The 19,744-nt window shown below is 36.9% G+C and overlaps 1 protein-coding gene across 12 annotated transcripts in view; it reads right to left on the bottom strand.

The window, feature by feature from the left end:
- Positions 1-19,744, bottom strand: part of DCAF6 (DDB1 and CUL4 associated factor 6) — a 74,302-nt gene that overhangs the window by 14,822 nt on the left and 39,736 nt on the right. For 3 of the 12 annotated variants that reach the window (XM_021550186.3, XM_085590314.1, XM_085590289.1), the window contains 6 exons: positions 14,187-14,246; positions 8,637-8,742; positions 6,165-6,280; positions 5,310-5,393; positions 4,838-5,159; positions 39-80 (listed from right to left, as the gene is read on the bottom strand). In XM_021550186.3, coding sequence (XP_021405861.3) covers positions 39-80; positions 4,838-5,159; positions 5,310-5,393; positions 6,165-6,280; positions 8,637-8,742; positions 14,187-14,246 — 730 coding nt within the window. The remainder of the gene's footprint in view (positions 1-38; positions 81-4,837; positions 5,160-5,309; positions 5,394-6,164; positions 6,281-8,636; positions 8,743-14,186; positions 14,247-19,744) is intronic. The other 9 variants (XM_021550184.3, XM_021550182.3, XM_021550183.3 and 6 more) reach the window with 6 other exon arrangements.

Below are 19,744 nucleotides of genomic sequence, written 5' to 3'. Positions count from 1 at the left end.
ATAAAAAGGAGGAGGGGAGGAATAAAATAATTGATTACCTCATTATTCTATCACCTATCGCTGTTCCTCTGATATTATATCTAGTAAAGGGAATAACAACTGAAGTCATTCACAAATGCTGGGTACCAAGTTTTTCAAAGGTTAGCATCTCTTACAAAATGTGCTCTATGAATTCCAACTGAGAAGACTCCTTCCCAGTGTATGAGTCAGTACATGAGACTACTTGCATTTCAGCAAAAATAGTATTCAGATTATGTAACAGTACACAAAGTAAAGTTATAAATTGCAGTAATTCTTCATAGATCACAGCAGCTGTATCATTATTTCCATTTTACATTCTTATTTCTTTAGATTTTTACCTATTAAAGCTAGTTGTAGCTTTTTCCAGGCTTAGCCTCCATCCCCAGATCAACTTCAAAGTCCAAACAAAATTAATTCAGTCATTTAAGAAGGAAATCAGCCCTCAGAGAGCTGTTTTGACTAATTTGTGAAAATTAAGATCAATCCATTAAAAACTGCACTCTCTGTGTATGAAGAACAGTTTGCATAGATTTTTTTTTCACCTCCCACAGATTACAAGGTACAATCCCCTGTTTGAACTAGACTTGCTGTATCCAAAAAGTTCTAAAGAAGAAATGCCCTTGCATATGTCCAGACTGAAAGACCTGCACATGTTGTCTTATTTGTCAGAGAAGGCACCTTTTCCTGGGGATTCCCTAAAATGCACAGGAGGTTATTTACTCTGCTGAGTATCTAGCTAAACTGTTCTGCTGTACAGATAATACTTTAATTTTAAAATATCCTGTGCACTTCCTTGACCATTTTGTTAAAAAGAGCATGCAATGACTGGCCCAACGACATGAAAAAATGAAATAACTGCTTAGCTTCTTTTAGTCACTTATGAAGACCATTCCTATAGAGATACTCAGTGGCTACAGAAATGCTGCTGAAAAAAGTCAGGGACTTTTCTTCAATTATTTCTTCTGAAGCAATGTCCTTCTGTGTCAAAACTTTTCCTAGTCAATAGGCAGCTGACTTACCCAATCAACCAAAGGACTGTGGTATTTCTCCACATTTTGCTGGTACTATTTAAAGTCCTTTTCAAAATACTAAAGCAGGTGCAGACTTTGCCTAGTCCTTCCTGACAGGTCAGTTTTAGGTTAGTTGGTGAGAAATCACCTATCCTCATTAGGTTTTGAGATTTATAAGTATCTACAATATGAAATTATGTCCCTTGTATCTATTCTTAGATCATTTGAGAAAAAGATCAAACCCTCAGCTTGAAAACATTACAACTTGGATCTGTACCCAAACAATATTCAAATAATGGAAGCCTTGTACAATTAAATTTGCAAAATAAACAATATTTATTAATAAATCTGGAATCTACCATCCATCTTAGTAAAAATAAGGTGAGATGCAGGAGGAAGTTCTCAATTTATTTAGAACTCTGTTTAACAGAGCTATCAGAAGGGTATTTCTGCCACTTTTTTTACTTAAGAGGAAGCTACAGATCGTGATTTCAGAGTCCAGAATGAGAAATTTACCCTTCTTCTTCAATGGAGAAAGCTGTACTTCACAGTGGGAAAATGACTCAAATAGATTCCTTTATCTAAATTTCTCCACCTGTAGAGTATTCTGCTCAATGTAAACAGGAGCTATTTAGTTTATAAGAAAACACAGCCTAAAGAAAAAGAAATTGATTGTAGACAAAGCCAGTAATGCTACATATTGGAAAAGGCTTACTAGTCAAACAGATTTTTGCATTCTGTCTAAGAAGGCTACAACAGCCTCTTTAAAAATTTTTTGTCCTGTAGAAAAATGAAGCTTTTTTTCTTCATTGCATAAAATATGTTCACAAAAGGTAAATTATTGTAGGCAAGTCTCTCTTCTTCAGAAAACAAAACAAAAAAACCCTAAACAAAACAAAAAACACAAAAAAACCACACAAAAAAACCCCCAAAACCACAACCAAACCCAGAAAAAAAAAAGACCAAAGCAGGTCCTCTTAAGTACTTTACAGAGAAAAAAAAAATCTATTTTATTACTCAGATATTAATGCCATTAATTATCTTTTACAATGACATCTTGGAAAGTGAAGTATTAGATAAACTCAAAAAAATGAGATTTAGTAAAGGAATTGTTAGGTAACACAATTTACTGAGTGAGGAAGGAGAAAAGAAGCCTATGGAAAGCAGGCTGGAGGAGTGAAGCCCCAGACTTGCAGGTAGTTTTGTACCGTGTATTGCTACTGGTCCTTGAGCAGGGTGTAGGAATGGAATCATGCAGCACAATGAGGGTGGGGAACTTATTAATAGAGGGCACTGTAGGGCCTTGAGAAAAAGAACATCAGCAGTATAAAATTGAGTTACACACCTCTGAGCTTCCTTCTGGTTGAAAGGGAACACTCATTTATTAGGAATGACGAAGTAGGGAAGAGTGCAGGGCGCAGGGCTTCTGTCTGACCACGAGCCCCCACTGCAGCAGCGACAGACAAGAGAGGAGGAGGACTCAGCTCCAGCTCATTGTGCTCAGAGAATCCTCTCCAGACCAGGAGTAACAACCACAGAATTACTCCAGCAAAATCCAAACAGTGCAGGGGGCTGGGCTACCACATTCAGGGAAAAAGTGAAACATGAAGAGGAGACAGAAACCAGCATGATGGAAGGAAACCCATGAATTTTTACTGCTAAGAGTGAGAAAAACTTGGCACTCAGACTAAGGAGACAAAACCTGAAAATGGACAGGATGGACATAATTCAATGATGAGCACTGGGCATGAAAAATTATTTCAATCAAAACAGAATGTTAACACAGAACAAAGTGACCAATTTTAGTTCATGTATACCCAAGGTAGCAGCAATACTTTCAGTTAGCTTCCTACTTGTTAAAGGACATGGGGGATTTTATATAAATTTGATGAGCTTGTGAAAGGGATTTTAGGCTATAACAACTGCCATGATACCACTAGAGAGAACTTCCAGTTCCTTTCACTCTAATACGAGATATAAAAATACTAAGAGGGCTCAGAGCTATAGCTTTTAGAACCATCAGTGTCTGCTTCCTTTCTGAAAATCCAAATTCCTTTGAGCACACACAGGATGTCTTACATTTCCTTAGTATCTCAGAGTGCATTTGGAAACTCCTGAAACCTGAAGAATAGGTGGGCATGTAATGCTCAGCAGCTAAACTGGAAAACTTCACTGCTTGCACACACACAAAAGCAGAACAAAATGATCTGGTCAGGCATTAAACCTGAGCAATGAAAGCCTGCAGGAAATCCTAAACAAACACTGACTACCAAGCGACTTTCTTTCAGATTTTATTTGCGGGGGGAATAAGGGAGCAGGGGACTGCATAAAGGATTTTAATGGTATCATTCATTTAGCTGAATGATCTTTCCTAGGTGATAAATTTAAACTGTTACAGGAAAAAAATCTCACTGCACAGAGAGGAAAGAAAGCATGTCAGATAAACTGTAACTTCACTTAGGATGTCCCCACTAGTGGGAAATGGTAACAGCTGTGTGATACCTGAAGCATAATTCTTATCACATTGCTACAGAAACTATTACATCCTAGAGACAACATGGTGCATGAAGAGAAGCTATGAATCCTGCTTGAAAATGGAGATGGGATTAAAATTGCAGGGCTTTTCACAGCTTGCTCTTCAATCACTGGATCATAATGAACATTAGCTCTCCAGGGGAAAATACTTCTGCCGTTCCATAAATGCCTACAAATACTCAGTACTGCATAGAAAGTTAATGGGTTAAGATGGAATCTGTGTATATTGGCTTCTTCATAAAAACTGTCATTTAGTGAGCAGAATTACTTGCGTTTTGTAATAAACAACCACTGACTGTTCTTTTTGCCACTACTGACAATGTGCTGGCTTACGATTTCTATTTTAACTGCAAATTATTCAAAACCTTCTCTAGAAACAACTACTAAATTCTTCCTGATTTCCTAATGAATACATATTGTAAATTCCTGTGAAGAATTTGCATTGCTAGCATAAGAAATTAATAGCACTGTCTTTGAACAGGAGTAAAGCAAAGGTACGTGACACGAAGTTAAATTACATCTAAAGCTAGTAAAAAAAGGTATTATATGAAGTCTAACAACAGAAATGTTGCTTAAATAATTTAATGGTTTTGAAATTAGTGAATAAAGGTATTAAACCAACAATAGCAAACTGAGGGTTCAGTTTACTGAATGATCAAAGAAGTACGTACAGCTCTTCATATAAAAAAAGCACAAAGCTTACTAAATACACTTTTTATTCATGGTAACAGCTAGCAGCCTTTTTTTTTTGGCACACATACTAATATTTAATAACGAACAAAAGTAAAAGGATTACAGTTTCTCTTTCAGAGAAAAAGAAGAATGAAAAATTGAACATATAAGTTTTAATATATGTACTACAAACACACCATTGCTGCACAAGAGCAGTTAAAAGCTCTTGCTTCACCAGAATAAGAACACCTAAGGTACAGCTGAAAGAAAATGTAGGTCCCTTTACCCAAATTTATGAATTTTCTATACTTATGACTAGAGGAAGACTAAAAAAAAGTAAACTGCAAATATTTAGCACCGAGGTATTCAGCAGGCAAGAGATCAGCATAAAAAGGCATTAGATCTGCAAGAGCCTTCCTGGCTTGCAGGGAAAATGCAGCACATTGCACATTGGCAAATTAGACTCAGCCATCAAGTTCAAAGAACAGCTTTAATGATATGAGGCCTGAGTTTCTCGATCTTTCATTCAAAGAAATGAGAAAAGAGAAAAGAAAAAAAGCAAGAAGCATTTTGCCAAGCAGAGAGAGGTATGGGCTCACCTGTGCCCAGGGCCTCCTCGATACCTGGCCCCCGGGATGAGGACGGGGTCGTCGTCGCTGTCGTCGGTCTCCTGCAGGGCCGAGCTCCTGGTGGAGGCCTCCTCTGGGGCCATGAGCCTGAAGGACTCCAGCTGGGACTGAGGCTCCTTGCTCGCCAGCAGGGTGCTGGCACTGGGCTCGGGGCTCTGGCTGCAGGTGTCTTGCTGTGCACCCTGCTCACAGGAGGCTTCTTCCTCTGCGCTCCCAGACACAGCATCAGCACCGGGGACACTTTGTTCTGGTTGAATTCCAGAGTGCTCAGGAGCCGGTTTATTGGATACTGCTAAAAAGCAAATATTGGGGAAAATAAGTCACACCATTAAAAATTATAGTCTATTTTAGAAATGGTCAGTGAAGTTAAATTGTATAAACTGAGTTAATATTTCATTCTCTACTTCTTCCTATAACTACTTGAAAGAGTACAGATACATACTTGCTTCTCTTGTCTCTACAGCTTCATCTGTATTTTTCAGCTCATCAGCATTTGCATCTTCCTTGAGAGATTCATCAGGAACCCCTATATTAAGCAATTTAATGGTAAACCACATGATTTCAATTAGATGCACATCTATAATGTAAGCAAGTCTAAATGACACCAGCACTCCTAGAAGAAACCAATCTAAGCAATCCACTCCAAAGCCGATGTCTCTACTGGAATCTCAGCTATCAGTCACATAAAAATCAGTATATATAAACCTATCTAGGTGACCAGATCAACACACTAACTAAGAAAAATGTAGTCATTTCTCGTTCCTTAATGTATTTAACAGACTATGCTATTAGACATTAGCAGCAAAAATAGCATTTGTACTCTTGATACAGACACTATTATTTCTGAAGGCAAATTAAGTTATCAGTCTATTAAAAGGGATTTTTAATTTTTTTTTTTTTAGTATTTCTCTGGAGCTAGTCATTTGACTTGACTGTTCCTTTTAGCAATGAACTGAGCAAGACAAACACATTTAATATAACACAGTGAAAGCTTGAAAGAAATGTAACAAAATTCCAAGCACTCATTTATGACTGCAAAGTATAGTTGTTCTATTTTTCTATACAAATTGGGGCACAATATGCCCCTAAAAAGAATAATGTTTCTAGAATTTAAGACAAGTTAATATTTATTTGCAGCTATTTCAGGTCGGTGTCTTTCCTCAAATAATTCATGCTTTACTATGGCTGTGTTCTGCCTTCATGTCCACATCTGAGACTCCCAGTGTGTGCAATGGGAGCCAGGAACATAGGAGGGCAGAATTTTTGGCTTAGCATTAGTAATTCCAATGTTCCTTACCTGTTTCTTCCCCATCAGGCCCTGACTCATCCAAAGCTTTTATTTTTACAGAGTCTGCTTGGCCTTCAGTTTTGCAATGACTTCCACTCCCTCTAGAGCTTGAATTTGTGCTGCTCCTGGCAAAGTAACATGGAAAAAGAAAATAATTTAGGAACATGTAAATACATAAATAAATAAGATCATTGCAACAGCACAGCCTGATCAACATTGTCTACCTCACTGCAGTCAAGAGCTTCTGGCAGCAGCTACAATCAATTCACAGCAATTTCAAAATGCTCTTTTATTGTGTCCACTGACACTCATCCCACACAATTCCTCTGCATCACAGAACCCTGTTCTCTCCTATCGTTTTTGTTTGTGGTCATCATTGCTTTTCCAAATATTGTAAGAACTCCCAAGGATTCACTTTACCTCACTATTTGCACACTTTTTAGATGTATAAATAAAGAGAGATCATCTTATTAGAGGTATGACAAGCTAACAACTGAGCACTAATAAATAGTATTATCTCATTCAATTAAAAAATTTGATTCAGATACAAGTCTCCAGGTCCTTCAGCACAAATAATTCCTGTACCTTTTGAGGTATGGACTTTCAGTTCTCAAAGTTTTGTTATTTCTCAAGATTCACTATAAGCTGGTATATTCCTCCCCATTCATGTTTAGATAATTATTGTGGGACACCAATTTCTCTTTAAAATATGGAAAAAATCCTCAGAAAATATGCAAAAATATGTAAAATGCTGTCCTGAATGTCATTGACATTCATGTGTTTAAACTCTCTAGTAAAGACTTTAAGTAAATGAGGTCTTGTTGCTGAAATCTCTTATGTGATGTGGCCTAAAACTCAGGCAAGTAATTGGACAAAACCAGAAAAAAAGGCAATTATAACATGATTCTCAATAATTTAGACTGTCTTTACAAATATCTTGTGACCTATGTAAGTTATTGGCAAATATTTAATATGCTACATTGTGAGAAGCAGCACAGATCATGCTTAGTTGAGATCTTTGAGAGTCCAGTCTAGACTTCAGGAATTTTATGTCTTATGTTAAATCAGAGCATTTACTCCTCTTGATGAGCAATACTCTGTGTATTCATTGCTGTACTGGATTTGGAAGCTGTAGGGAAATTTTTGTTAGTCCTTTCAGTATTTCTCCTAAATCCAGAATTTTCAGCATTGCTTCTGAATGGCCAGACAAGAAGGGTACTGCTAGACACCAGGTGGAGGATTTTTGCTATTTCTTGTTTCATCTCTCTATAAACCTAATCACAGCCTAAACAGTAAAATAGTTTTTTGACTTTTAGGAATCTACTACATTGTAGCTCAATGCTCAATTTACATGTCTTCCTCTATTTCATTTTCACAACTTCCAGTTCTCAGATTAGGGGGTTGCTATTTGCTCTCAACTGCATCATTTTGTCAGATGGAATTGCATCCTGCTCCTGCTGCTGCACTCTTCAGCACAATGTTTTTAGTCAGCCTCTGAACTGACAATGACTTGCAACTTTGTCCTACCAGAAAATGCTTCTTCCTCTCACTACCCACACCACACTACCCACCACCAAACTCCATAGAAGTTGCTGAATAACTGCAGAATTAGGTAAAAGCATCATAGCAAAACGAATTTTTTTCAAAGTTTGCTGGATCTTGGAGGCAAGATCAGTGTTTCAAGTTTCCAAACTGTGAGCAAGGTGCATGTGTTGTGTCTAATGCCACAACACTTAGCAGTGGCTAAAGGTGGCTGGGTTTTGTGGGCTTTTTTCCCCCTCGGTAACAATGAGCAAGCATTTCTCCTGACTGCCTCCTAGAATAATTTTGAAAGCATAAGTAGAGGAATAGAAATAGGATGAACTAAAATAAAGATGATGGATGTTCTGTGAGATTACAAGATGCTCTACTGATAGACTTGAACACAAAGCCAGGTACACAAGGCCATTAGGCAGTGTGTGTTCCTTATTTGAAAAGGATGTCTGCAACACCCACTGCAACACCTGAGCAGTCCACAAAGTTGCTAGCTCAGCCTTATGCAAACATCAACATTCCTCAGACACAGAAATATTAATTTCAGTATTTACAACTCAGTATCTGAGCCACAGAAAGAATCACTTGCAGAATACTATATGAGAAGTTTGTTAACACCTGGACTACCAATCCATCCCTGTAGTACCCTGCTTTATAACACCCTGATATTATGCCAGGGCTTGATGAAAATAGCATGTTTCAAACCATGTTTGCATTATAGACATTCACAGTAAGTACACAAAAAAGAAGTCTTTTGTATAAATTTCACATTAAAGTATGTCTGTCTTATGTTCTGAATGCATTAAGACTACTGCCATTTCAAATTGTGTAGATACACCTAAAAATGGACATAAACCACAGGGAAAACAATTTATAGCTATGCTAGACAAGTGTTATTGATATGTGCTAATCATGAACTAGACAAAACCAAAATTAACTTGTTCTTACCACTCATCAGTGAAGTCCAGTTTTATTGTGCTTGTAGTCGTTCCTTCTGTACTATAGTGCAAACTTAAAACTGGTTCACCTGTTCCTGTTCGTGGCTTATCACTCTCTGTAAATATGGGGTTGATAAAAGTTTGAATAGGCATTAGAAATGTACATAAAATTGCTATAATTCTGAAGATTAATTTAATTTTCAAATGTGGTAGTAGCATATATAATGTTGGTTTAAGATCTCTTACAGCCCAAGCAAAAAGTTAAAAAGTTCCAGAATAAACACACCAAATTTGCAATGCTTAAAAAGTGGTCTAAAATTATATGTAATTATAAGAGCAAACAAAGGAGATGCTGTCCTTCAACATGCAAGTAAATAAAATTTCAGATAGATATGTGTACACACAATATAATCATTAATAAGCAGATCCATTTTATATTAAATATATTAATAGGATTATTTTTTACGTGTCATTCAGTCTTTTTGCCTTAGCAAATACACATGAAAAAAAGATTATGAGATCCAGAATAATCAGCCTAGAAAAATCACCATCCTCTACTTTGTTGCCTACTTAGAACCCAGACAACTACCAGTACCCTTAGGTCTGCTGTAAATTGTCAGTCAGTTGTCATAAAAATACTCTAAATTCATGTTTCAAGAGTTTTATGCTTAAAACCCTATTTTATATGATAGCTGCAAGCAGAAGGGAGCTCTTGTAAAATGGGCTCACTCACAATGTTCAAAAGCAACAGAAGTGAATGGAACTGAAAACCACAGCATACTGCTCACTCCTCTGCTGCAGAGATGGTTCTAAGATTGCTAATGGGCTCCTTCAGAACACAACTGCTCAATGACATCCATCCATCCATCCATCCCCTTTGAGTAAAGTTCATGGTCACCATCTATCCACAAATGGCAAGTTTGCCATCAGTCCTGAAGTTGGGCAATATTAAAAAGTTCATGGAAAGCAGCATCAGATGGAGTCTCGCTACAGAAGTGCCATTCTCTCAGAACTCAGAGGGAAGGTTTATTTAGTGTATTCAAATGCATTCAAATGGCCACTAAAAGCCTCTGCAGTCTTGCTTTTCCCGACAACAGAGCCTTTTATCTCAGGATTATTTGGACAAAACCTTCTGTCCTTTCTTTAGCTTCTAGAATACAGAAATGGGACTATAAATATCCTTGCAGTATTGGCAGCACACTGCCAAGTGTAATAAAGGAAAAGCTGCAGATCATCTTTGTGGAAGTCAGTTAAAACCTAAGGTTCCATTCAAACACAAGCCTACAAACTTCCCCCCTAAAAAGGTTGTTGTCATAACAGTAAAGGCTACAATACTGGCACAGGATATTTAATTTTAAAGATACAATTAAATTATAGCAACTGTGAGATAGCACATGAGAATTTAACCTAACAATCAATGCTCATATTTTTAAACTGCTGACAGGCAGAAGCCCACTCACAGGATCAGCTGTGCCAAAGAACTTTAAATATGCACTTCTACATGTTCTGAAGAGAAATTTAAAAACCCAAAACATACCACAAGACCCCTGAAAGAACAAATTAGAATACTTTTATGGGAAAGAGAATTAACCAATTACAACCATGACCCTAATAATGCATAAGGTATGGGCCCCATTCTATGGAAAGAAAAGCTTATAGCCCCTTCAAATTAAAAGTTCCAGCTACACTCTTGTTAGAGTGGAGCAAGGATAAAACTGATTTAAAGAAAATTTACTTAAGGAACTGGAAACCTAAGAAATGTAAGGAAATATTTTGTAGTGCTATATAGACAGTTTGAACAAAAGTGACATCCTTTCTTCACTAAATGGATACTTCCTCTATTTTTTCACAATCTATGGTTTATAAAATCTATTTTTATAAATGTCTGTTCTAACTTCAAACATCCCTTCCTCAGCAAGTAGAAATACTGACTGATCCCACATACTGCTCAAGTCACCAGGAACTGACACTCAAAGCCAAAAGTGAGTGTTGGAGAATTCTACAGCTTCCTTGTAACAGCTACAGACAAGATAGATCTTTGAGCTGGGAACTCAGCTAAAGACAGACAATTTCCTGCTGTGAATAATTCAAGACAGCCCCCAAATAATGACTTTACTCATGAACTTCCTAGTGCTGTGCAAGGTTGGCTTCAGCACAAAACCACTTAATGCTGCTAATCAAAGTAACCAAACATTGCTATCTACAACAAGCCTAAATGAATACCAGGACTGTGTTTCTTGTCTTAAAATCTCAGTGTCTGAACGTCTAACCAAGATGCCTAAGCACTGGCTACACTTACTCTGGAAGCAATGCTCATATATGTCCACACCCAAAAAGTTGGAAGAATTGCTGTAGACTTCACTAAAGAGAGCACTGACTGAGAAATTATTTTTATAAGTTTCTGGGAACAGATAGCTGTTAAACCATACTGAATAATAGCATTTTCCTAAATCTACAATAACACCACCTACAATTTGGATGGGGTAAGCTTCTTTCAAGTAATTTTAGGGCATAACATAGACACTAGCAAGAACAAGAAACTTTTTAAAAGTGAGTTGAGAGAAGAATGTGATAATACACTGCAGAGTTCTGTAGTTCAACATTTGATATGGAATTTACACTGCTAATTAAAGTTGACTGGGAAACTCTGTGAAGAAAATGCTTTGCCTCCTACATAACTGAACATTCTTTCAGTTATGAAGGAATACCATAAATCCTACAAATCTTGAACTCTGTTTTCTGGAAGAAATGTGATGGCCAAAGACTGCCCAGATTAGAATGTTCTCTTCCTTTACTATCCCATTAGGGCAGATCTACTTCACGTTGATAATGAAGGAGAGGAAAATGGTCCAAATTCTGTGATCTAGGTGATTCAGTTTATTAATCTGGCTGCCAACTCTAGCAGAGTAATTACTGCTACAAGAGCAAGCTGTAGCTTGCCAAAACCTTACTAAATTTTATTCTAAATTCCTCAAAAATACCTTGAAATTTTACTTAATTTTACAGCCAAACACAAGATATTTTGAAGATACTATCAACAACTTACAGTTACTTCATAAACAACCCTGTCTAAAGCACACTCCCATGAAATGGTCCATTCCCCAGGTGCCTACAGGAAGAAGGCATTTTAAAACTACCACTCTTAAAACTGAAGAAAAAATTTCATTCATAACTTGACATGAAAAACAAATCCACAAACCAAACTGCATAACTGACAGCTACAACCTTCAGACTTACACTTAGGTTCATTTTCAAAGGGAAAAAGTAACTTCCAGACACTAGGGCTCTCAAACATAAAGAGGTACATGCATAAGAACAAGTTTACAGATTGCATTTCCTAATTAAACTAACACTGTAAGGAACTTCAAGCCAGTTTGCCACATCTCAAATGCTGCCCTGTTCACTTATCTATTGGCAACCTCATGAGAAGAGGGTAGATAACCTCCTATTAAAAAAAAACCCAAAATAATTCCTATCCAGCACTATAATTCTGTGTGAATACCTAAGAGAGATACTTCTGGAAGAGAGAAAAATTGATCCAAAGAGGAGAAAATAATTTGTGTATTTCAGAAAAACAGGAATGCTGTGAGAAGGCTTAACATATGAAATTTAATCAAGCCTCAGTTTCCCTCTTGACTCATTCCAATTCAGGCAATCCCTTAAAATCCTAACACTGCAATATATCTAAAGGCCAACCCTCCACTATTACAATCACAGTCCAAAACATTTAAAAGTCAAGTATAGGTGACTGTGATCCATTTGAAACTATTTTGTACACACAGCAATCATTTCTGGGTTCTGCTGGACTGTCAGAATGCTGGCATTATAAATGTATGTGGTTGCAATAAGAACCAAAAGATCTTTAAACCCAAAACCAGCCTTAAAACATGAATGCCAGCAAGAGACTGGACCAACAGAAGACAGCTGACTCAAAACTAAATTAAGAGAAGGCAGGAATAAGAAGGAAAGGTAATTCTATATGAAAAGAACTGTTATGACTTCCTTCATTAACTACTTACACTATTTTGAGACTTCAAATAGAAATGAAACTAATGCAGGTAAACTTCAGAAATTCAACTGGATCCCAGCAAACTATTCTTACTGGTTATCATCTGAACAAAAGATTTCCTAATAAATTTCCTCCTTTTTCAAATTCCTAGTTTTACAATTAAAAGTAACATAATCTGCTAAGTAGAAAAACATTGCCTTAAAATAACTGGACAACTGGTGTACTGAAAAGCAAATGCATTTTGGATTGGTTTTTTTCCCCCATATTAAAAAACCTGAAGTGCTTCTATAAGAGGGCATCTCCTAGTTCAAGTAACTTAATGCAGAAAAAATACCAGTTTTCCTTAATTTTTGGTTGTAAGAATCTTAGGAAACTTACAGATTTTCTATATTAGTTCTAGCTTATTCTACTCTGATCAAATAATGTTTTATTCTGAGTTCAGTACAGAGAACATAACATGTTATAAGCAAGGTTTCCAGCTAAACCTGATTGTTGGAATGATGTTGACTACTAAACCATGAATAATTAGCAAATTTACACATCAAAGTTTAAGGCTATTTCATCACAAAATGTATTTCCACAAAAAGAGTTTGTCAAGGTGCAGCTTGATTTTTTTTCCCCAACATTCTGGCATCCTAAAGTAAACCATAATCTCAATAATTACCAGACTATTTTTAAGAAGTGGGATTTCAAAATGGCTTTCTAGTTTGGAATGTGAAAGAAGACAAAGCTGTTTTGTGTGATTTAAGCTATTAAATCTCTACACACACTTTGATATGGAAGCATAATGCAGAGTATATGGCAATCTATTTTTAAATTAGCATCTATCACTCCTTAATTATTCAGCTATAAATATTCCCTACAGATGACATTGATGCAGCTGGAATAGGGTCACCTCTGGCCCACTTCAGTGCTCACAGTTTGGAGACTGATGCATAATGGGCACAGAGAAAGCTCCCAAGCATTCTGTCCACACCCAGCCCACAGGGATCCTACAAACAACACCAGTTCTTGTTCAGCAGGAGGGGTGAAGGACAAGGGGGTATAGAGGGAAGATGCACCTCAGTGCAATGGGTGCTCTGGAGTTACTCAAACTGTGCAGGAATCACAAAGCTGCACATCACTCATGGATAACAGAAATTAATGTGGCATTACAAAATTAAAGGTTATTGCAATCTTGATATTTGCCCTTTGATCCAAAAAGAACCATTCAGAAAAAACCCAACCTGTTTAAACAGTTAATTTTACTTTGCATTTTACAAAAATATTCCAGCTGTCTGTAGAATACATGAGACATTTACTGTACCTACACTGAACCATAGTAAATGCATGAAGAATCAAGCTTAGGATGGCTTTCAAAAACAACAATTAACCTCACTCTGTTAATCATATTGATCATTAAATAATGGGTTTCCAGCAGATCTGCTTACAGAATTCTACTATATGTGAATGAACAGCATTTTTAGACTGTTTCTCATCATGAAAAGCAACTTTAAAAGAAGCATTGCAATCAGCTATGGCTGGGTATAGCGCATTTCCTGTCACACGCACCCTGTGGCTCATCAAGTGACATGGATCCAAGCTGTTTGTTAACCACTGAAGAAGGAGAATCTGAAACAAAAACGAGATTTCAACTTAAAACATAAGCAGCAGAGAACTGCACAGCAATGTCACGATCATATGTTAGTTTAAAATAAAAAAGCAGCAACATAAGGAAGCTTTGGGTTTGTTTAATGAGCAGCCAGCCATATTGCATTTTCTAGGCATGACAGAAGCAAAGCCACTTGTTTCAAACCATTATTTATTCACTGAACAGCCTGAAGCTTGCTGACATATTGATAATGAAAATGCCTGTCCATTACCAAATATTTTACTGTGTTCTTCACACTTCTGACATGTCAGGAAAAACACTGAAGAGTCATGACTCCTAAAGCCTTTGCTCCTGCTACCAAATGACACCAGTATTTCACACCATGTGCAAAATGTAAATTTCAGAATATTTACACTTCAGCATAAAATACTCCCTGGCATACCAGCACCTCCAGTATTGAAATACTGTTTTAATAATAATGTTTAAGAACATCAAAGCACCAAAATACATCCCACTTATATGATAGTTTGGTAGTTCTGCATTCTTAGATGCTGCACCTCTGATGACTGAGAACAAGTCTTGATGAGTTTATCACAGTACAACACCCATGAGTCTTACAAGCATCCCCATCAATCTCATAAACAAAAAAATAAATAGAATAATCACCCCCTTTCAGCAGATAAGTGCCTTTTTTCCCCCTGACACAACCAGTTAATAACTATCACCAGCACTCATTCATTGCACAGACACAACAGATACAATATTCAGTATTTCCCTTGTCACCTCTGAAGACCACACCTTACTTCTGAAGATGACCTGATATGCATAAATTAATGCAGCATTCAAAAGATATTGGCTAGAGTATCATATCTTGGTTCCACTTGATAATCATGTATTATAAACAAATTCATCATAAACTAAAAGGATTTCATATCCTGTGTTACAAAGTGAGGCACAGTCTGCCAACATCACAGCATGCTAAATGAATTTTAACATAAATGTACATTCTATATGAAGAGAGCAATGAAATAATACTCTCTCCTACAGGAAGCTCCCTTCCAGCTTTGAGCCAGAATCACCAGCAAGACTTATTTTGCAGTACAGCCATAAAACCTGCTAAATTGACCAAGCTGCTTTAAAGAGGTATATTCTCAAGCAGTCACTCCCTCCCAGCCATTGGTGGAAGCCTGGCAGTGTGCTCCTTTGCCACACTGATATTCAGGTGCAGGGAAGGGGAGGAGGAGCAAAAGTGAGAGACCAGGAAAGTCTGAGGCAGTGTGTTCTGGAGGCTGCTTTGTTTTGGGAACTGGGCTTGCACAGCTTATTTCTGTAACTGAGGAACATTAAATTGGTTCTGGTTTGTCTTCCTTGCTCAACCATGCCCATGCCTTGCACCAAGCACACCTAAGTCAGACCACAGAATTTATCATCTAGATTTATGGCATGTAGCTATTAAGTAGAAGATTTGTAGCATTAATATATTTTAATTTTCAAAAGGGAAGTGCGCTTTATATATAATATCTAAATCAGAAGAGAAGGATTTACAGCGGAGTTTTTCCAATGGACTAATAAGCCACCTTTTAGAAGGTAAGTCAGAGCAAAAAGCTGGTGTACAGATGTTCCACATGATGAGATGATCTTCTGTTCCAGCTGACTTGGCACAGGAATCTCTGCCTCTTTCAAATTCCTTTCAAGGAATTTGTGCCTCCTTCTTTGATCTTGGATTCACAAAGTCAGTGGCTAGGATTAACTTGTATCAGAAGTGCTAAAGGGAGGACAGGTCCTGGACTGCAAGCTGAGAAACCTAATGCAGGACAGCGACTCAAGCCATGCTTTGCTCCTGCACTCCAATCCTTTCCAAAAGCTCAAAGCCCTTATTTGAAAGGTGTTTTGTGCTGCCAATTATTTCTCTTGGCTGGAAAAGCTCATCTCGTCAACTCTGTAATTCAGATCGGTATGATCAGAAGACTGAACTAACATATATTAAATAGAAACATTAAGAAATTACATCTACTACCCTTACCAGCACTTCTAGTTTTATTAAGACCTCACACTACACAGCAGTAAGTAAAAAAGTAGGTATGTTTTGCCATTCAACCACAGTGAGTGAGAATGAAAAGGTTTCCATGTAGAAGTCTATGGCAATGGAGGCTTAAACTTCCCACATCTCACTGTTACATCCAAGTCTCCATACAACATTGTGAATGCATTTCACTTTAATAAATGAATATTTAACCAACATATAGGAAACCTATACCTAAATACCTAAAAACCTATTCCTAAATACCTGAATTAGCATGGTTAAGAATGGAGTTGTTTGTAGCAATTTGAAACCTCCTTGTTTCCTTTTCCAAGTACCCTGCAGCCACAGATCACCAGCACCCCCTGAAGTGGCTCTGCAGTCTGGAACCCCCACCTTAGGTAGGGGAATCAGCATGACCATGAAACCAGCCTAGAGAAGTTCAGGTAAATGCCTCCTTTTTTAATATATGGCTTTGTTTTGTAAAAAAAATCTGAAAAAATACTTTCATAATTTCTTATAAAACTTTTGGAGAAAAAAAAAAAAAAGTATTACCAAAACTGTGCCATATAGTTAAAAAAACCAAACAAAAACCCAGACTCTTACCTGAGCCTTCACAGGCTGGGTCTACATCCCAATGCAGTTCACCACTGGTTGTAATGTCACCAGTACATTCTATACTGGAGACTACTTAAAGAGGGAACTGGAGATTAATAAATTTGGGGAACCTCAAACAGAAAATAGAAGATCATTTTAAGGTCAGTTATATATTGAAGGATTTTCCTATAGTATGGGCAATCAGCACCTGACTTCACCAAAATATTAGCATGCCACTTCAGTTTTGGTTGAAAAAAAATCTTCCTTGCATCACCAGCTTCAGGGTGAGGTGTAAAGCAGTGAGAACTGTTTTAGAAGTCCTTAACTTGATACATGTAGAGGAATCTAAGAAATTAAATACTTGATTTAATAACTATGAATAATTGCTTTCCACAGTGAATAAGCTCTCACATGTTGTGCACTTCAAATATTATTTCTATATGTTCAAATAAAATTTCTACATCTGAGTGTTAGTAAAGAATCTAATGACAAAAACTGCTGCCATTCCCTCATTCTTCTCCAAAAGCTTTAAGGCAGAAATGAAGGTCCAGTTTGCTCTGCTTTAAAGATTTACAGTTTAGATCAACCAAAAATTGAAAAAAAAATGTCAATTTGCAGCACAGGTTCTGCAATATGCCACCATGCACATGTATATATCTGCATCCCGCAGTAAATGCAGTCTAAAGCAAATTTTTTTTTCCTCAAGAAAAAAAAAAAGCAAGGCTAATATCGATTCATGTTTTTCTACGTAACATTAGGTACAATGACCACAGCAGAAACCCTTAATCTATAACAGGTTTTTTCTTTTTCATTTCATGATCAGCAGGTTCATGTTTCTGTTTCTGTTCTGGAATTCTGTTGAATTCCATCTCCTTAAAATTCTGAGAATGAGAAGTGATGCAGTAATGGTGATGCATATGTGGCATAGCAGCGATAACAACAGGCTAAAAAGGATTACTTTCTTTGGTGTTTGCATATAGCACATAAATGCAGTTGTTTAAATACTGTACAGGATCTAAATGGTATAAAATGCCACAAAAATGCAAGTAAAAACTAGGCTTTGAGGGAGAAATCATACAATAAAAAAAAAATGCAAACTAAACTGAAATATTTACCATAGTTTCCCTAATTAAACAAAGTGGCTACCAAAAAAATCTGAATCTATTCAAAACCTAAGCAAAGGCTTGAAGACAAAATAGGCCTGATCCATGCAGCATATGCTGCTTCTAAAATTCAGCCAAATTCCGAATTTAGACAATACTTAAGAGGGGTATCCACTAAAACAAAACCTCTGTCATCTGAGACCTTTTGTCTCAGAGTCAAATAGTGAATCATTATTCATCTCCTTTTCACATTCAAAAATATGAACTTTTGACCATATTTTTCTAAATAGTGAAGGTTAACTACTACAGATTGATCTTACAAATCCTCATGTAACAGGGAGACAGAGTAACAGTCTAATTTTCTATTAAACCTGTAAAAGCTTTCAGCTCTTGACATTTTCTACTTGTAATTTCTTACACAGCTGGGATATTTTTCTTCAGTGCCTGAAAAGATAAGGATTAATAATGAAGTACAAATCAAAAGAAATAGCCTTAGTCTTACACTGAACTCCCTCCAAAATTGCAAGTGCAAATTATACAGGTTTTATCAGAGCAGGGATTGAGAACTTGCAGACACATTTTGCAGTGTAATGTTTTTGTTTGAAAATTTACAATATGTGTCTGAAAACAGAATACCTGACTCATGACAGGGCAGCAAAGACAACCTTTCGGGAGAAAAAAAATAGACATTGTGTCTGTATAGGAATTTGTTACTTTTAAAAGACTCCACATAACTTAGAACTACTCACTTATTTTTCTCCTACCATGTTTCTGAACAGCCAGCTAAGCACAGGGTTAGAAAACAACTGTGTCTATGGAGAAGCAAGAGACCAAAAATGTGCAGCTCTGGTTTTCCAAAGGAATAGATTTTGAATAAGCAACTTGCAAAAATAAATTTTGGGAGGTCAGAAAATGAAAACAAAACAAAGTAACTTTCAAAAAAAAGAAACGAGCAACTACAGAGAATCTCTCCATGCCAGAGTGCAGAAATCTTATGAAGGAAATAAAAAATGCAAAGGTGATCCCCAGTCAAAAGAAATTAGCTTTGTTCCCTCCCAGAGCAGGGGAAGGAGGAATGCAATGAAAGAAGCTGACGAAGCACAACAGGAATATATAATTTTTACATATTCAAATAGGAAAGAAAAGACAGTGTAATCTTTTATCAAATTTGTCTAGAACAAATTGACCAAACATATTAATATTTTAAAATTTAAATTTCTCCTTTTATAACTTCCACTGCTTATACTGCTGAAGGCAACAATTCCACCTACCAGATCAAACCTCAAGAAGTTACATCCTAATGAGCTGGAGGTCAGGGAGAAAAATGGTTCCCCTTTTGTCTCCCTAGAAATAAATGTTTCCACAGCACTGAGTAAATCTGTCTTTCAAAGCAATTATTTAGTAAGTAAGATGGTTAAATTTGCAAATTCATTGTCATTACATGCAGATAGAGATAAATATTTGAGTATTAGTTCCCCCCAAGGCTGTATATGTGGCTCCTGGTGATCCCAAACAAAAGGACTGGACATTTCCAATAGTTCCCTTAAAGTTTTAAGTATTTGGGAACTCAAAAGAATCCAAGAGGTAGTGTTGAGGCAGTCCAAACTATGTACAAGACCCTCTGCCTCCCAATCAATGCAATTACTCAGCTTCAACCTTTCCATTTGTGGCACTATGGATCCTACAGTGTGCTGTCGGAACCCCACAGGCAACAGGGAGTAAAAAAATTACATTGCATTCTTGAAGGAGCACTCAGGAAGAGATGGGAGAGATGTATCAAGTGAAACCCAGATCAACA

The sequence above is a fragment of the Lonchura striata genome, chromosome 1, assembly GCF_050655825.1.
Source record: "Lonchura striata isolate lonStrDom1 chromosome 1, ASM5065582v1, whole genome shotgun sequence".
In the NCBI taxonomy this organism is placed as follows: domain Eukaryota; kingdom Metazoa; phylum Chordata; class Aves; order Passeriformes; family Estrildidae; genus Lonchura; species Lonchura striata.
Note: the sequence above shows the minus strand (reverse complement) of the source record. Positions and strands in the feature narration are given on the sequence as shown.